The sequence below is a fragment of the Alligator mississippiensis genome, chromosome 5 (genome assembly GCF_030867095.1).
Source record: "Alligator mississippiensis isolate rAllMis1 chromosome 5, rAllMis1, whole genome shotgun sequence".
Classification (NCBI taxonomy): Eukaryota; Metazoa; Chordata; order Crocodylia; family Alligatoridae; genus Alligator; species Alligator mississippiensis.
The window spans coordinates 162,929,554-162,949,873 of record NC_081828.1 but is presented as its reverse complement, the minus strand read 5'-3'; the positions used below and the strand labels follow the sequence as shown (position 1 = coordinate 162,949,873).

The following is a 20,320-nucleotide window of genomic DNA, read 5'->3' as shown; positions in this document are numbered from 1 at the left end:
CCTAACTTGGGATTTTAATACCTCAGTTTTAAATTAAAAATGAAACTAAAGAGTTTTTTAATGAAAATTAGTTCCAAAGTAGTTTTCAATTCCAAACTAAAGATGTTTCATTTCAAACATGTCAAAATACAAGAGTTTAACTACTGAAAAATTAAAGGCAAAAATTAATTAAAACATTTAAAAAAAATAAAATCTAGCAAAAGTCCAAAACAAATCTGTCAAATGCCTAAGTGTTGCCAAATCTTCATTTTTATTTTTTTCTGGAAATATGTTTTAGATTAAATAATTTGCCCAGCTCTAACAACAATATTGAACTGTAGTGATTTCAGTCCTGTCTCGTGATGTCATATTCAACAGATGTGATTTGAGAATAAAAAGCTATTACAGACTCACAAAAATACTGTTAATACTTTATTAGTGTAATAGTTTTCAGCTTTTCTATTGGACAGAACATAATGCAAACCCCAAATAAAAATTTAGAGTTCTTTTCCGTTCAGTAAAAATGACCATAACATTCTCATTCATATTCATTCTTTGTTAAAGAAAGGGGGTGAAGTATCAATAGAACAATTAGGCACACAGTTGACACTTACTGTACAATGATATGCACAAGTCATTTATAACAGTTATATTCATAAGATGTGCTCTTTAGATTTTCTCTTGTAGTATGAGCCATGCTCAGCTGAGCAAAGATCACTGAGAACAAGAGAATTTATAATGAGTGACAAACAAGACTTTTAAAACAAGTCCTTAAATAAACTGATGCAACAACAGAATGCAAGTTGTTGGGTTAAGACAACAGTTTAACCTAGATCTCAAAACATTAAAAATTCATTTACTTTATAGTTATTCAAATACACATGCATTAAATGAAAAATATTGCACAAAATTAAAATTTAGGTTGTGGAATTTATATATTTTTATTTTTTTAAAATTTGGTACACATTCTGGTAGCACTTAAAATTAACTGTTTAGCTCTAGCAAACACCAGCAGCACAAGCTTGAGGATGAACCAAATGAAAAAATGTTCAACTGCTTGTTTTCTCTTTAAAAGAATTAAGGCTAAAACAAGTGCATTTGTTGGACAATGGCACAATTATTTTCAGCAACTAGTCACAGCACCCAAATGACAGGAGATGCACCCAGTCAGCTAAGCGCTGTATTTCAACATTCAATTGTGGGGGCTTTACAGGGATTACAGACAACATGGCTTGACAGGGCTGATGCATCAACATATAAACTATGTAAATAATAGCACATACACACAATTTGTTAAACAAAATATTAACCTTTGCTGGGTCTGGCCTACAGGCATCAATAAGTTAAGAAAACTCCTTCTGAAATTAAATACTAAAAAACCTGAACTGCTTATAGACAATAAATTCACTGGGCATAATGCCTTTAGACAAAGATTGTTAAACCATGTGCCTGAAGATTTTAGATGCATATAGTTTTAAAAAACCCTAACATTCGAGCATGACTTGTTCTTCCTGAAGCCTAATACGGTGACAGTAGGTAAAAGCACCACAGACTTCATAGATTAACATCTTATCTTCCTGGCTCTGAAGTATAATGCATGAAATTTAAGCAATTTAAGGAACAAAACCCAAACCAAATTGTATGTGGTATGGTCATATTTTTTAGGGTTTAAAAAAAAAAAAAATATTTGCACATTCAACCTTCCCAATAGCTAGTATAGTATATGAACTGCTAAGCACAAATGCTGCGTGGAATTCTATTAAGTATCAAATATGCTGGGGCATACTGACACAGGGAAGAGGTTTAGACTTCTACACAAGCAACAGGAATTTCAGAAATGGCCATGTAGATTAACAATTTTCTCAAGTTCTAGTATAAATGGGAAATTTCAACAGCATTTAATTACCATTCCTCTTTAGAACCTGAGTAAGAGGGGGTTATTTTTCTACCTTGCTATCTAGTTGCCTGGAACCCAGTGAGGAAGGGATTTAATGTACAGTATGTAGTTCTGCAAAGAAAAACAAGTGCACATGAGCACATGCATTCTGTAGGACAACGTTAACAATACCCAATATATTATGTTCACTAAATAGTATGAAGAAAGACCTAATTGTAGGAAGGGCTTCAACTGTATGAATGGAATCCAAGAAGAAAAAAAAACCATCGAGATTTCAGCCAATATGATCAGACCCCCCATGAGGGGGCTTCTTGATTCTTCCCTTCCTCCTTCCCACTTGTTTCAAAAGGTGATCACCTATTGTTCCCATCAGGATACAAGTTACTCCCATTACTATGCTCCTACAGAAGTCCTCCTTTCTCCCCCACCCCAGGTAAAGGAGATCATCATCTACTGTTCCCATGTAGGTGCCAATCAGTAAGAGGAGTAATCCATTTAATAGCTTAAGTTATGTTTAATGTTTACATTGTTCCATTAAAAAAATTCTATATGATGAATTAGATAGGGTTACCTTTTACTGTCTTCTGTAGTGGTGCTGAAAACATACGAGGAGTCCAAAAAAAGAGAGAATGAGAACTCCAAGGTATACTATGGCCAAACGAATATGATCAATCACTTTAGTCTTGCATACATATTAATTTTTTTATGGACATTAAGGGATAGATTTGGGGCCTCAGTGTAGAACAGCTTATTTATTAAAATTTTACATTATGCAAAAAATAAAAAAAGATTGTTTAAAAAAATATTGTAATTGTACTTTTATTTTCATATATACACTGTGATATTCAGTAATTTCCAAAGGCTTGCATGACTGTTTAATGAAGTCTAGAATAATTTTGTGCAAGTGAGGAACCAAAATAATTCTGGCATTTTTCTATGTGAGGTTTATATACTTAAAACTAGGGCAATTTTAAATGAAATACAATATAATGGGCTTTTAAAAATAATTTTATATTTTACTATGAGAACTGTGTATAAATTTCTTGTTAGTGCAAATTTATCTTTTAATGTGGTTTCTACCCTGTTTGGAACATGTAGCCCTCTCCTGCTATAGCCACCTTGCTTGAAATGCCCCCCCCCCAAATATACCAATTGCACAATTTGAAGGAAAAATGTATGCCCCTTTCCAATTTAGACTGCATGCAAGATGTCATGTGCCTGAAGAGCAGAATAGGGCCCTTAAAGTTATAAAATCATCAAAACAAACTATTTCTACTGCACCTCTGCCTTACACCACTGAACCAACCCAAACAAGATCGAATGCTAAATTTCTTTTTCAAAATACAGCAGTGAAATTAGTTGCGGTATAAAAGCTCTCAGCCTGTACTCAATTAAATATATGTTTTGGGACATACTGTAATTTAATTTTTCCAGAACCAGCTATTCCATGGATACTTTTTCTTGTTAGCTCAGCCTTTACAGGTATATTGATCAACAGCAATAAAGCCTCAATCAATGGAAAACAAACCACATGAAATTTTCAAACATTGCACAAATCTCCCGGTGCCAAACTAGCCAAATCTTCCAACATATTACTGTCGTTGTGCTTTACTTAATTCTCAAATAGTCTGGCACTTTTCATTGCTGGCAATCACCGATTCAATCAGGAACGGAAGGAACCAATATTCTTACGTAATGGGTCAGTACTCTTCTCAATGTTGCATGAAGACGCACCAAATCATTTAAGACAAACTCCTTGCAGTAGTGGTTGTATTAAAAGGTGAGAATGAGAAGATCCACAGGTCTTATGGATACATTAATAATCTATGTGACACTAAGACTGGTGCAGAAATAACAGCATGTGAGTTTTAAGCCTCAGAGAACCTGCCCAAGTCAGTAATCCTGGACAAACAGACACCAGCTTAATAGTTTGGAGTGTCACCTTTTCTGTAAGGAAGGCGCTTGAGGAAACTGTAGTCTCTGCTTGTATTTCTCCATCTGCTTTGAGTGTGAATGCAGTTTATTGAAGAGCTCACGGATTTTATATTGTGGAAATAAGGTTTCTAGGAAGCCCTCTAGAAACACATATACCATTCTCTTATTTAGTTGGGTGTGCTGAAACATTTCAAAGACTCGGAGTATGCCTTTCCGTGTTGTCTCAGCACCTATGATGTGCTTCAGTTCATCTAAAAAAGAATTATATAAAACATTTAACTGAATAGAAAATAAGCACTAACCAAAGGTATTAGTACAAGCTCTTATTGGAAGGGATTGCAGGCAGAAGGCAGGGGCAGCACCTTAGATATTAACTTATTTGGAGTCTAAGCTCTACAGGTGACAGCCTACTTCAGAATCTGATGATGTAGGCTGTTACCTATGAAAGTTTGCGTCTCTGAACCAAATAGTCTAAGGTGTCACCCAGCCCTGCCTTCTGCCTGACTTCAGACTAACAGTTAACTACCTCTCTCTACTCATGAAAAGGTTTTTAAAAAGGAATAAGTTAGGGCATCTAGAATTTCAGAGGAACACCAAGAAAAATTTTCCCTATTGTCACATGGATGTGACTTGAACTGTGTGTCATATTTATGTGAAATAATGCTCTTATATTTTCTTAGGTTTTTGTACCTACACAGGTGGATAGCTGTATAAGTCTCAAAGGTCCAACATGTCCTACACTCTGACTGGTTCAGACAGGTACAAGCTTCAGATAATACATATTTGATAGAAGTAGGTTGCTACCTTTGAAAGCTCATGCCTGAGCCAGTTACTATCTATCTAAAAAGGTGTAAACCTGCCCTGTCCTCTACCAGATATACTGCATGTATACTTAGGTAACTTTAAGTCTCAGATAAACTAGATGTAATCGCTTTAAGGAAAAATAGCAATCACAACCTCCAGACTAAGCTACAAATATTAAAATATTCAGTTAGACTACTGCCTTAAACAGTTATTCATTTATACATTTGCTATTTAATGCTTCGGTTCCCTTTGCTTCTTTAATAAAAGTTGTTACACCCAGCTAGAAGTCTTCAGCTGCAAATCAAACAAACAAGAAAACCACCAAGCAAGGAAACATCTTCAAGTGTTATATTGGTAACGCTACATCTTGCTTAAATTCTAAAAACCTGCTTACCTGGCATTACTTCCAGTAGTTTAGTTTTCCCTGCTACTCTTGTTCGCATTCTAATAGCTTTATCTCTGCGTGGAACAGTTTCTGCTAAAATGCCATTGGGCCAAAAGGCATCTCTGTAACAAATACAAACCGCTTCAAATAAATAAAAAATCCCAGTTCTTGTAAAAAGAATCAGTATTCTGTAATACTGACTTAAATAGTATAAAGTAAGCAAACAAAATGCCTTCATAGGTTAGCTGGATGATTAGGCAAGAATCATATCTACTTATAATGATGAGATTTTAGAATGCGTAGCATAAGAAAATCCTTGCTTACCATTTAATTTAAAGAGGAAATTCCTTCTTGTACTATTTTCCAGTAATGAGTCAATTACAAATATTTTGGGGAGAAACACATCCCTTCCCTTCTCCATCTAGTTGAAGTTATTTAGTTGCAAGTAACTTATTTATATTTTACACCAGTAAATCTATTTCTTTAAAAAGGCTGTAGGGTTCAAATATGCTCGGAGTAAGAAACAAGTGCACGATTGGTTCAAAACATCCTGTGCTAGATGGTGCCGTTTTTGCTTTGGACCTGAACATAAATTCCTGGAGGAGCTCACCTCCATAAAGTTAGGAGAACACAACCACTTTCAGTCTTATTAAAATTGGTCAACTCAGTAGAAAAAAAAAAAAAAAACCCGAAGAAAGTCATTTAAGTAGTCAGCTTTGAAATCGAGTGAACAAGCACACTCCCCCCTTTTGATATTGTTAAAAAGAAAAGCTAAACATTTAGTTCCAAAGATGACCTAAAAATTTAAAAGTCTTAAGTTAAATACTTTGCTATGGCCTTTACTAATTTGTCTTTAATTTATGGATATTCTATTCATAGGCACTCTGTTACATAGAGGAAAGTCATAATTAGATGATGCAGCTTATTTATAAATTATTTTCTTTTAAAGATATTTAACTTTTTACCCAGGGGTTCATACTGAATCTCATCATTCATGTGCAAACTGCTGATAAACCAGTTAGATCTGTTCTGACCTTGGCCATGAATAAAACATCACAATCAGGGTAGTTATTCTCTATAGAAAAACAAAAACTCAGCAAGACAAAATCTCTACAACAGAGCCCTGTTCAGAGATTTGCATCTATACAGAATGAGAGAATATCCAGAAACCAGGGATGAAATGTCACAGACCCTTTGTTACTGGATTTATGCAGTACCAACTTTGTACCTTTAAGCACTTATTTCCTCTGATGAAATATTCACATTCAGGGTTGCTGTTTTTCATTTTTGTAAAACAAGCAGTCCTTGCAAATGACAAATCCATGTTTCTGAAGAATTCATACTATTCTTGTAACAGCAACATTTGTTTGAGACTTTCAAGGACAGTGTTTTAAGCGATACAGATATAGTGCAAGGTTTCTCTAGCCAACAAAAGGAAGTTTGAATATTATTAGCAAGCTCCTGGAGCAAAGTTCAAGTCCCTCTGCTTGCATGGACACTGAAATCTTAAAATATTTAGCTGCACTTCATGCTGAGGAAGGGACAGCATCATTACGTTTTAACTGACAGACATGGCTGTTACAGACTTGAATTAAGGCTACTAAAACAAGTGGCTTACCTGAAGCGCTTAACTGAATCTGCTACTTGCTCAGAAGAGGTCATCCAGTCAACATGTTCAACTATTTTTCTAAAAAAAATTAAACATAATATAAGTCAGCAATCCCTCATTTAACTATTGAAGGAAGGGAAAGGAGAGCAGAGCACAGTATAAGTAAATGGTACTTCAGTGTAATTAAGACTTGAAAAAATATTTGACAAAAAAGCTCTTTTCCTTGTCCCCCAATAAGTGCATTCCATGAAACTATCACAAAGGTAAGCCAAGTGTTAATTCTCAGACCTTCACTATATTTCTTCCTGCCTTCTCTCTTTAGGGTTCTTCTGAAGTTCAGTACTTTTACCAACATAAACAGGAAAGTGATGCAGTAGGCCAAAGACTACAACCCAGGCTAGCATTTGATAGCTTGCTGTAAGTTTTTCCTATTTTCCTCTCAGAGTAAAAAAAGGCTTAACTTGTCAAAAACCTTGAAGTATATACATCAGCTGTGTGCTTCAAAAAAGATCTTTCTATTACTATATTTTGAAAGGAGGTAGGATATAAAGTAGACAAAAGTTCTGGCCTCCTTTTACAAGATAGATACATGGATCAAGAACCAAACACTACTTCAAGTACTTGCATTTCCCCCCAAATCCATGCATAAATTAAAGGACCACTTTACTGAGGAAAAAAAGAATCACATTTTAAAATTGGCAGGGGGGAGGGGTTTCACTACAGTATGATAGTAAACTCAAGTATCTGCAGAACCAGACCAATCAGATGGTCTGCACCAAGTAATGGTGGAAGAGATTTCCGCTGCCTGATTTCCTGACTACGATCACAAACATATTGGAAAAAGAGTACCTGGCACCTTAATATTAAAAAAAAAAAGTGTCAAGATACCTTTCTAGCAAGGATTTAAAAACTCCTCACCTGTTTAGTGTGGCCTTCTGCTTAAAGTATAGATAAAGCAATCACTCTAATAAAGTGAATTGGGTGGCTAGATTTCTGGAGCATACTGAAGTACCAGGTGTAGCTTCAAGTATAGCAAGTTTGAAGTAAATGAAGATCAATAACATTGTGTGTGCATGTGCACACCATACACATGCAATCCTATGCTCCTTACTTTCAGTTTTCCATACTGAAAATGCAGTACTACATTTCCATGCCACTTTTTTTTGTAAAGGCTAGAAATTCTGACAGTTGGGTTAGGGATAGACAGAGCTTTCAGCATCTGAAGCACAGGTAACTGTTTGGCCCTTGCAGAATAAGCACAGTGGCCAGATAAGAGATCAGTAGCAATCTAGTTAGTGCTAAAACTATCATGAGAGCTCATGATTAAGAAGTTAAAGGTACATTAACAACAAATTCCATCTTGGAGAATCGGATGGAACTATGGGGCCTTGTAGGGAAAGCAAGAGCAGGGTCTCTGAGCATGAACAGCAGCAACAGCCCATAAACTAGACTCATACATAGCTTGATGTAAAGTTAGGAAGCCCCTGTAGAAACTGTCACTAGGATTACAAATATGGACCAAACTGAAGAGCACTCCAACACAAGTGTGGAATGTAAAAGGGCAAATCCACATAACGATAGGTCCTAGGGAGAATGGCTGTGTCAAAGGCACTGAAGTGGTCTTACTGTGCATGTGCATGCTAGTAATATAGTTGAAGCCACCTGGCACACAGAGCTCCAAGGTGATGACAGTCAAAAAGTGAGTTCATTTTCAATAAGGTAGACCTGTAGCCTAAACCTTGAATCCTACGAGGTTAGGAAACCATTCCCTCACTCATGTGGTGCAACTCAGAATTGTGGAGGTTACTTCAAGTGACAGAATCTAGTGCCTGGTGTAATTGAGTCTAGCATAAGAGACTCCTTTTTACTGTTCTTTATCCTGTTTATTTTGTATGCATTTTAGAAGTAACAGTATTAGAGGCAAAGTCTGGGGAGGGGTATAGACTTGCTTCCAAACTGAGGGTGAGCAAAATTGATTCTTCATATAAAATTCCTTGCCTCCTGCATTCTGGTAGGTTGACTTGGTACTCATTTGATCAAATATTATTAGCAGAGTGAATAAGGATATTACAATAGTGCTTTCTCCTCTTACAAAAGACTGAATAAGTATTAAACTAATCTGCACGCATCTCTATAAATTATGACCTTTTGAAAATAATGATAGCTGATGTAACTTCTAAGAAAATAATTTACATAATTCAAACTATTTAAAACACTGAAGCAGAACACAATTCTATGTTGTACTTATCACACAGAACTATATTAGTGATGATAGTGCCTTAGCTTTAGGATCATCCTGCAGCTTAATTGGTAGCAGTGCAAGTAGTAAAATATCATTTTCTTATTATAATGTAGTTGTTAATCTTACAGAAGTTGAGATAATGCCCATATTAAAATTTGTTTTCTAAAGTGTAAACTCTGTATATTAACATTTACTAGAACGTATTCCATTTCAGAAATCCCTTACCTGGCTTGCAATTAGACACATTTAAAGTTTAAACAAGTTACATTATGTATTGCATAATAATTTTTAAGATGGCCCTTCTTACTCCATCTTCATAAACAGAGATAATTACTTTGAAAGAATACACCAAGTTGTGCTGCATTTGTGAGCTTGCATTTTCAAGAGTGTAAACAAATATACTTCACTGATCAAACTGATTTTATTCTATACATAACCCAAAGTTAAATAAAGAAACTGAGCAGAAATAAAACACTGTACTTATTGATTGTGTCTCCATATGTTGCTCTAATCAGCTGCTGAAGTAGGTTTTTAATATTTCTTCTTAACCACTGATTTCTCTCCTTTAAGTCAAAGACTTCATCCATAAGCAGCAACATTATTCTTAGAGGAATATTGTCATCCACCTAGTCATAAGGGGAAAGAAATAAAGCAGAAAGAAAAAAAGAGTAAATCTATATTCGAACTCAAGCAATTATATCAGTACCAATAATAATTGAAGGGCAGCACTCACTTCTACTATTGTTTAATATACACCATCTTTTGAAAAAAAGTCAACATTTTCAAGTTTGCTCCGGTCTGATACATACCACAAGTGACCGAATGCTGGGAAGATTTAAAAAAAAAGATTTGTTTAGACGTTAAAAAGTTAGGCATGGAGAAAGACCTGCTGCATCACCACAAAACCAGTCAGAACCTGGCAGCTAGCAACTGGAGTAGTTTCTTATGCTCCTCTTAAAAGGAAGCAACAGTGCTTTAAAGAAGTGATAGGAGGAAGCCTAAAGATTATTTTATTCAAGTTCTTTTTTATTTAAGCACAACAGCAGCAGTAACAGTAGCTCTGAATGGAAAATGCCCCATGACATACTAGTCCTGCATTGCTGCAAAAACCAAGTTTTTATTGCCCGAGTTCCTAGTCTAATACAGAAGCAACTTTCCAGGTGCTTGGGGGCTCTACAAACCCTGACCCAGATCCTATTCTCCTCTTTTACAATGTCAAAGTCACTCTACATGATCCTATTTGACCGGCACAGCAGCTACAAAACTACCAAAAGAGAAGCATCTTTGTTGGAAGGCATCACAGTAGGCATTCCTTGGAGGCAGCGGCGTGGGATCTGGCCTCTCTGCTCCTGATGCATTTTATCGAATGAAAACAGTTTAACTCAAAACGTAATAAATGCCTGGATGTAAGTGAATGGCACCCCAAAAATAGCAAGGAAACAATGTGTCGGGAGTTTTCAAATGATTCCCTATATTTCTAGATTGAATGATTTGCATAATGCAATTTGTAGACCATTATTTTTTAAATACAGTATAACCTCATAAATCCGGATACCAAAAATCCAGAATTCTCAAAAAAATCTGAGAATCTAAGCAGAGGGGGAAGTGATGGCCACTCCTGGAGCAGCAGAGGAGGAAGCTTGTATGCGATGGTTGCCGTTGACATGCACCACCATGCACTGCTGCTCTGTGTGCAGCCACTGCTACTCCCCTGCCCTCCTCCTATGACCGGCCACAGCTCTGGTTTCAAAAAATACGGAATTTTCAAATTTCTAGCAGGTGCTCAGTCCTGAGCATACTGGATTTATGAGGCTATACTGTATTTATATTCATTAAGCTTGACTTCTATCTTACATTGTTGCTTACAACTGTAGAAGGAATAAATTTAATGGTTAAAATCTGAAATCCTAAAGTGTTCCCTTACAGGGTCATTTATAGGTTGCATTATCCAAATGTAGTAGCTTACATGTGCCAAATACAAGTTTTCAGAGCATGTCTGTCAGTCAAATGTGTAATTTTTCACACAAAAATACTGACAAATCTCACAACTTGTCTAAAACAGTTGCAACAAAAATGAAGTCAGCCAACTTGTTTCTGGCACATTTCTACTCTGGTATTAAAAAATAATTGTAATATTAACCCAATACCTTGGATTATTGTCAATTAGTATCATTAACCGAATTGTACATGCATCCGATCAGCCCTTAGCAAACCTCCAATTTAGACTGATTTATCTCCCCAGACTAATGTAAAAGAACTTCAAATTTTGAGAATAATAAAAAACCTTCCGCTGTGGCACTACCCTGAAGTGACTAAACAGGAATATGCAAATATTACATTTTATTCCTCTTAGCACCACAGCTGATACATAAATTAGCCTCCCTTAGTAACTAATCAATACCTGCAGAGACAATTTTTTTCTTAGATATATCTGTGTACCTCCACTCATCAGCAAAGTTGCTAAGGTCTTCACTGTCAGCAAAGTTAGGCAGCCAAGAGCAAAATTTGCGCGCACACAAACTAAACTCAAGACTGTGAAAAACAGCAAACCTCCAACTAAGAAGCACATGGGATTTAGGTGCCCAATTCACACAAATTTGACATCTCAGTCCATAGGGACTGCTTAAAGAAGAAAATCTGATTCTATTTAGTCAGTTTAAGTTAACAGCTAAATTTTCAAATGCCCACTGACAACTTGGTGGTTTACATTTTTGAAAACCCCATATCTACATGCCTTTGATAAATGTTTAAAGAATTTAAGGTAAGGCATCTGTTTTTAACATGCTGGCCAGTTTACAATTTAATTAATGATGTGAAGCCCATTAAGCCTCCCTTACAATATCAACCCTTTACAATGACAACAAATATGGCAAACTACTTCATTTAATACTTTACTACAAGTTTCCTGGATGTGCGTTAAGATCAGATAGTACTTAGTCCCTATGGCCCTTTTTTACTGTCTTTAAATGATACACAATTCAAAATTGTGAAGTCCTACCACTTAACATTAAATTTGAGACTAAAAAGTCAATGCTAATACTTCTTTCAAGAAGTTGAACAACTGCATAATACCCCAAAAATTCAGCACTTAGTATCTTTAACTAATTGCAACCAGGTCAACATCATATTTGCAAAGTCACATTATATATACTCTACCTGTATAATATTAATTTGCTCCAACTGAGAAAAATGTAAGTCTACTAGTATAAGAATGTCAAATATAAAACTGCATCAGATGAACATGCAAAACAAAAAGAATCAAAAGCTTATGTTACTTGAGCAAAAAAGGCATTTACCATAGTCATGGTAGCAGTTATGCACAGGAAGACAAACTGGAATGCTTTGATGTGACAAATAAAAATGTGAACTGTAGAACAGGTGCAGATTTATGACCATGACAAATCTGCATATAATCACTAATAATCTTATGGTCCTTCTGTCCTAGTTAAAGATAAAAGATTTTTTTCAACTATGTTTCACATATGATCAGTGTTTCAATCAAAATAGTGGGAAAAATACCATAGCTTATTGAGAACATCAAGAGCTTAGCATTTTAAACTTCACTATCACATTTCTAATATTTTCCTTTATGTATTTCAGCATCTATATACTTAAAGTCTGAAAAAGTTCTGAAGCAATAACCTTTTATTAAATATTTCTCTTTGATCAACTATACTGATGTCTGCGTGAACAACGAATTGTCTCAATTCAACATTTAGCAAAATGCTAATGATACTCTCTCATATGATAGTAGGAAAGCTGAAAGCACTGGTAGCAGGTAAATCATTCGCTATAACAGTATGCAAGCTGCTTAGTATTAATATAGCCTCTAAACATTTTGGAATGATGTATGTTAGATGCATTTTAGAAAAATATTTACAATTCTCCCTTTGGCATAATCTCAGTAATAAAAACAATTTACAATAGCTGGCAAATAGTTTACTATAAAAAAGCATGTCATTTTAACAGTTAGAATAATATACACTTGAAAAATCAAGTCAGACTTACATTATCATCAAGTTGTGCACCAACCCGGCAGTGTTCCGAATCCGAATCAGGTTTCTGAAATAAAGGAGGCACCTGATTGCAAAAAAAACCATGATTAGGTGATGGGAAATTAAATGATCCAAGAAAGCCACAAGTAGAAGAGTAAGAACCAATTTTAAAATTTCTTTTCCAATACAAGCATGTATAATGTTTTATAATGTTAGAATGTCTTGAACTTTCTCATACATACATATTTTCAGCTATCCTCCCCCTAATTACACATCCTCCCCCTAAATCCCTACTCCCAACACAGATACAAAAGCTATATAAATACCCTCAAGCTAAAAATAAACATAAGATTTAGAAGGGAGAAACAAGCAGTCTGTTTAGTTCCGAATCTTCTCAAATAAGGACTGGTATTTCAGCAGAAACTGAAAAGCCACTATTATATAGCAAACACTGAGCAAATATAGTTTTCCTGACCTCAGCTCATACCCAGATCTCTCACTGAGCATACTGCAGATGCTATTTTGCGCAACAGGTAACCTACTGATATTCACCTCATTTAGTCCCTTAGGCTGCCTGCGGACATTAAAAACACTGCTTTACCAGAAGCAGCAGCGAATTGCTTTGACTGGGTTCCACAGCATCTGTATAGATCAGATGCTTCAGCGGGGCTATTTGGCACTTTTATCCAATAGCTGATTCAATCAAACTATTAGATAAAAGCTCCCAATCTATATAGGAATTGGGTGAGCCAGGTCCAACTAACATACTGCCTCCTCTGGGAGTGTGTTGGGCTTGGCACAGGAGCGTATGGAGTTATAAGTAAAGCACCATTGTTCGGGGGTTTTGAGATTTTTTTTGTTTTTTTAATGTCTGCAACCAGCCTTACGAATAAAAGATAATACGTATGTTGGACTAACCCTTCCCCTTTTCCTGCTCATTTCCTCTTACTTTTGCTATATAGTTATATCTACAGGCGAGTCAAATGTACTAGGTACTTTGAGGACATGACTGTGCAAGAATCCTTGCCTGGAAAAAATTTCAGTTTTAGCTGCAAAGAAGCATATGTGCCCACATGTGCGCAGGGGGAGGTGGAAGACTAAAGTAAAATGTATGAAAGTAAGTTTACCTCTTACTTCTTTGTACTTTTAGTGTGTTCATTTTAGGAATGCTAGATCAGATGTGAGAGCAGGAGTAGGTTAGTAATGATAGATTAACTGAAAACTGAGTTAAGAGCTCTGTTCTAAAGGCAAATTTATTTGAGGACCTGGAATTAAAGTTATTCCACTAAAAGCAATGCAGGTGCAACTACTTATTGGTATGAAAATGCTCTGCAGAGAAACATTATTTTAATTATTTTTAAGTCATGGTATTGAATTTAATAGGGAATGATCTCTGACAGTGACTACGGATTTTAACAGGCTATTTAGTCTAAGATGCAGAACACTTCTCTATCAAATGCCACAGGGTTTGAAAAGTACTTTCTGTAGAATCCTATTAAAAACAGTCTAGGAGGCCTTACTGGCTCAATCCCTATTGAATTATACAGAGCTGCTCCATAGGGCTGAAACAAACTGGCTTTGGTATAGAAAGAGCATTTACTCCTTCTCTCCAACTTGAATATCTGTTAGATTACTGTGGTTAAGGTCAAGGAAAAAAAAGACAAATGTCCAAAGATCAACTAGTAAGATATGGGAAGAATACAGTGATAGGACAAATGCTAGCTAGCAAAAAGGTGGTTTTTGTACTATATCCAACTGACCCTGCCTGTAAAATTAGTTACCTCTTACACTGCTTCTTTTGTAATTTACATGTTTCCATACCAAGTTTCTTCTAGTCAATATACAGGTTTAAAAGTACGCTTTTAGATATAAATCTTACCTTGAAAAAAGATTGCTTTAAGTCTTGTCCCAACCTTTCTGACATCCTGCCCATGTTGTCCGACATTTTAGTCACTCCCTCTGCCAGGCTATCGGGGAGCGACTTGACAGCATTTGACATATTTCTCATAGAGTTACGCAGTGGGTTTACGAATGTGTCCATCTGAAGGGGAAAACCTTAGTATGACACCAGTACAACTCTCAGTCTGAAGTCATACTATTCAAGAGAGCCAACTAATTGTACAGTACAAAACTCATTTAAAATATGAAAGTCCCATGGAGACAGTAGATGGCCAACATTTTAACTTCATGTTTTCAACAATACTGGAAACAAAATTCAATTTGGACAAAAAAAATGAATGAGTTATTCTAACCACAGTGTAAGGGATTTCACCTCCTGCAATTGGTTATTGTTTTACTGAAAGGAGTTCAGAGCTCTGCTTCAGAACTTAGTGGATAAAAATAAATCCTGAAGACAGTTTCCCACTGGAAGTTTGTGCATGTAAAGAATAAGAACAGTTATTATACTATAAACAGAGAGCAAATATTGAACAAGATATTGATAGAATTATTGGTCTATAAGGCATGTATATACTACAATTTTTGGCATTCTACATTAGTTCTTTATATTTTTTTTGCACCAAGTAAGCTTAATACACACACAAAAATATTTTCTCCAATTACATGATTTTGGCAACTTGCAAAAATACTGCTTCAAGAGCTGAAGTTCCCTACTGAATGCAGTTAGTTTCACTCACAGTTCCCTAACGTTTCTAATAAAACAGACTACACAAGTTTAATCCCTTATGTACTGTCCTTTCTCTGCTCTTATTTACACCTTTGTTCATAATGCTAACTTGGACAGACATTTTTCCATTTCTGGTACACCTCTCTTCTCTGCCAGACTTCCTTCTTCTAGAAGCAGTCCTCCATTGTTCTCTCCATCTTCTTCCTGAACTATATTTAGTCTAAAATGGCCCTACAATCCTATTTTTACACCTAACATGGTCAGTATTACACATGTATTGTTTTTTAGTTCGCTATTTTCTAGAGAATGCAATTGTTCTGCTCATTTTTTAAATGCATACTTTGAGTACCCTATAAGAAACACCAGCCCAAAGACATGAAAGGCGGTTATAAAGGATCCAAATAAAATTTAGAAAGAAAAACAGCTATTGTTAACTATTACACAGCTCTGAATTAACTGAAGGTATTTTTTGTAGTCAGCTACAGAGTTGTCAATTCAGGTCTTTAGTTGAAACAAAAATTAAAGTTACTTAAATGAACAGTTTAAGATGTAAGCCATACAAGTCACTGGAAGCTTGGGAATAACAAGGACCTAAGTTTATAAAAGGATCTACCTGCATAAAAATGGGTAACTGAGCAAAAAAATCCCACTTGAAGATACCCAATTCTTGCACACAATTGTGAATTCTGACAGAGTTACTATGAAGATACACAGCTTTGATCTCCAAATTTCAAAATTTGGATGCTCATTCTGATCGTTGATGGCTTAAAATGTGAAGTAATGTTAACAGCCTTATAAAAGGATATGCTGGAGTGTGACCATCATCATAGTAAAATCATGTAGAATTCAACATGGGTGTGGAGTCCAGAGTCACTGATTTCTTTCACAAGAAGGTAACTCATTATCAACAGAAATAAATGCTTGCATCACATAAACATAACACATTCCATACCCACTGGTGTTCTGTATGTACAAATAAATATTCTGTGAAAATAATTCTTAATCCTACGCTGTCATTTCCTGAAATACTGTTGCCATTTCACCTAGCACATTACTAATACAATTCAAACTAAAAATTGTTTGCAAATATAGCAGACTGTGGTTTATATCTAGTATCAGTTACTGATATACTGAATTAATTCAACAAGTCATGATACCAAATGCCTCACTAAATCCTTTTTGGTCTTTAGGGGTGCCTATACACATGCTCAAGGGCGAGAAGTAGACATTTTAATTAAAGCAGTTCCCGGAGAGGCACTCTAAAACACTGCAGCGTCAAGCCCCCGTACGCTTAAAAAATGGCTGCAGGATGCTTTAATTAAAACTTATTTGACAAGTTTTGGTTAAGCTCATTCAATGACCTGTAGTTAAAGCACCTCAGTGGGCATTTTTAATACTGCAGGGGCTTAGACATTTGACACTGAAGCAATGCTATAATATTTTAATTAAAACACCTGGAAGCATGTATATAAGCACCCTAGATGTCATTCTTACCTTCCGAGCAAAATCTCCTTTTCCTTTGCTGTAGGCTTTATTCTCCAGGAAGTCATATACGTAATGAGCCAGAGCTGGAGAAGCTTTCATCATTTCAGGATTTAACAGCAGCTAAGTAGTAAGAGATGAACAGTAAGTTGAGCCACTTTTCCTAAAAATACAAACACCACACTACAAGGAAAATGTTCAATTTCATGACAAAACACAGAATATTGTATTCAATTACAAAGAGTATGCAGCATCTGTGAAAATAAGTTAGTTTATTTTTTAAACAGTGGACAAGGCAAACCTTGAAATAAAGGATGAAGCAAGACCCTTCTTCGCCATCAAGCATAATTAATTCCATAAGAAAGGTACATCTTTTGTGAATATGCAGAAACTGTTACTAAAATTCGCTGCAATCCTCTTGTAGTCCACACTTACTAAAAATATTAAAAGGAGGGTGCCATATTTTTTCTTCCATCTCTCACAAAAAAAGGATCTGGCCAAAACAAAGCTGTTAGATTGCATGTTTTGCTTATTTTTAGCCTTTTTACAATTTTACTGGGACACAAAAAAAACTTCCAAATGGCACTAAGCTATCAAGTCAACTACTGCAGAGGTTAATATTGTTTTCTGGCAGCAAGCCAAAATGGCCCAGCTTGGGTTGGTCCTAGAAACTGGCCACTGCCGCTGTTATTTGCTGCCACACACAGCGTGGTCCAGCACAGGCAGAGCCTCCCCTTCCCCCTTCCACCACTGCCTGCAGTGCGGTCTGGCATGGGCAAAGCATCCAACCAAAGCCCTAGCTCCAAAGACCAGATTTTTTGGCTCCATGGGCCATAGGTTACCAACCCCTGAACTAGTGTGCTCAAGTGTTAAACGGTACAGAGACCAGTTCAACAGCAAATTGCTCGGAAAGGAGATATCCAAATTTAGCAACAGATAACGGAAAAAACTAGACAGTTTAGTGATTTTGCCTTAAATTAGAAGACTCAGATATCCTAGTATTTATCTCAACCGAAATGTTACTACACCCAAACATTATAATGGAAGTGAGGAAAATGAACAATATTAAACTAATAGGGAAAAAAGTAAAGTAAGCTTACTACTCAGAATAAAAGATGATTGTGCTTATGTTATATTAACAAGGTATGTTGAAATAATTCACTTCCCTTTATTTAGGCTACTCCAGTCTCATGTATTATATAACAGGATATAGTTATATTATAAAACTGAGCATCTCTCCCCTCCACCTATCCCTCAAGTAAATTACTGCATCTACATAGAATCTGACTACTGGGCTTAAATCAAGTTAAAATTCAGGATTTACAACAGTTATTTGGAACAAAGCAAGATTTTTCTTAAGATTCAAAATACCAGCACATATGCCTTTGTTGAGATTTCTGAATACTGCATGGTGAAAAAGTTAACTTACAGATTCCCTTAATACAAAGGAAAAAAGTAAACCTTCAAAACCAGGTTAAGATTTACCTGCAAATATGCATTTAGATCTTTTTTCCTTTTTTCTAAGAATTCTTTGTCCATGTTGTTAAAAGTCCTTTTGCCAGGCAGTTTCAGTATACTTGCAAGGTTTTCAAACTAGAAAAAAATATTCAGAACAAATCATGTTATAATTTACTTAAGACGGGTGATTTTTCCATTAATTTTAAATGCCAAGAGAACCCATTATGATCAACATGGACTTTGACTTAACAAAGAGCAAAGAACTTCAGCCAACAATATGCATCAAGCCTGTAACTCGGGGGCAGGCAATTATTTTGGGTGGAGGGCCGCTTACTGAGCTTTGACAAGCCATCAAGGGCCACATAATAGGCAGCCAGGAGCAGATAAATATTAATTTTCTACGTTTTTAGGGGCCTAGGGGCCCTGCAGGCCAGAAAGAACAACATGGCAGGCCACACCTGGTCTGTGGGCCACATTTTGCCCGCGCTGCGTGACTTCTGAAATTTCTAGAAGGAGCCTATGCAGAATGCAGGCAGATAAGAACTAACGTAGAAAACACGTTCTCAAAAAGCTATCAAGGACACATTAAAAACTTCATAATGCACACAGGGACCCAACAGTTACAACATGTCACTTTGTAACATTTGCTTTTAAAATTAGGGCAGTGTAAAATAGTCTTTCTATGCACTCTACAGGCTCCTGTTTCTCCACCCCAGTTAGGTCCTGATTTTTAGAAAAAAAAGTTATGCCTTCATTGCAATTCGCTAGAACAGGAGTCAGCAACCTTTGAGGAGCAGCAGATCAACGTAACTTAGCTTGGTCCAAAGCTGGTCACTGCTTACAAGCAGACTGCTGCTGACAACTACTTACCAATGAATTGTAACCAATGTACCCAAGACTACCACTGCCATAACTGCAACAGTATCTACCCACCAGAACATCACTGTAGGGAGGCACAGGAGGATAAAGTCACAATGCTAGGAAGTGGCCGCTAGCTTTTGTCTTTCAGGAAGCAGAATGGGAGGAATATACCATGCATCCCCCACGTGGTACTGTGTTAGGTGCCAAATTTGACAATTTTTATCTAGTAGTAGGATATGTATGACTAAAGCTAAAGTTGAGAGCAGCTGCGACAAGGTTAACACTGGACTGTGCCCCACTCCTGCCCCCTGGAAGGAATCAAGGAGCTGACAGCCATCTTGTAGCAGCGTGTTGATGAAACAGCCAACTCTAGGCCATGACTGAATACATCTTTCCCCTACCTTCCAACTTCTAAAAATAAGACATGCATCTTACCTGTGGGTGTGGGGCATGTGAAAAAAATGTGATATGCAACCAAAGCTCAAGATCAAGTGTTAAGAATTTTTATTTTAGGAAGTGTTAATATTCCATTTCTACCCACTTACTGATGTAACGTGATGTCCCCTCTTCCTGATAAAAATCAACCCAGGGAAGACGACTTTGAGAGTAAGAACTGTAAAGTATCTGACCTGGAATGCCAACTAAGGAAAGAATTTTACTGTTTCAAAGAGCCAGATTTTGTTCCCCCAACCCATTCTCTGAAGTTCATTTATTGTTTTGGGAATCTATTGAGAACTGCCATATTAATTTGTTAATCCTACATAAGCAACAGTATACACAGGGCTAAATTTCCCACATGCCATAACTATGTTTAGGCACAAGAAAGTAGAGCTACAAGGCATCGGTTATGCTTTTTTCCTGATCTAAGATTCATTGCTACACTGTCTTTAAGAGGCACAAGTTTCACCATAATAGACAGGAAAAAGGTATGCCAAAAAGCACTGGTGCACATGCTCCCACAGCATTGTGTGCACCACAGCATCAAGCAGAAGAGATGCACTGACATCATTACAATTTAAAAGCTATTTATTAATGGAATCTAAAACT

The 20,320-nt window shown here is 36.2% G+C and overlaps 1 protein-coding gene across 4 annotated transcripts in view; it reads right to left on the bottom strand.

Annotated features, from left to right (window-relative positions):
* Positions 1-398: 398 nt before the first annotated feature.
* SNX13 (sorting nexin 13) overlaps positions 399-20,320 on the bottom strand; it is a 151,865-nt gene continuing 131,943 nt past the window's right edge. For all 4 annotated transcript variants that reach the window (XM_019497915.2, XM_059728943.1, XM_059728944.1 and 1 more), the window contains 8 exons: positions 18,440-18,547; positions 16,967-17,077; positions 14,726-14,887; positions 12,860-12,931; positions 9,332-9,477; positions 6,619-6,687; positions 5,010-5,122; positions 399-4,062 (listed from right to left, as the gene is read on the bottom strand). In XM_019497915.2, coding sequence (XP_019353460.1) covers positions 3,815-4,062; positions 5,010-5,122; positions 6,619-6,687; positions 9,332-9,477; positions 12,860-12,931; positions 14,726-14,887; positions 16,967-17,077; positions 18,440-18,547 — 1,029 coding nt within the window. In that variant the 3' untranslated portion in view covers positions 399-3,814. The remainder of the gene's footprint in view (positions 4,063-5,009; positions 5,123-6,618; positions 6,688-9,331; positions 9,478-12,859; positions 12,932-14,725; positions 14,888-16,966; positions 17,078-18,439; positions 18,548-20,320) is intronic.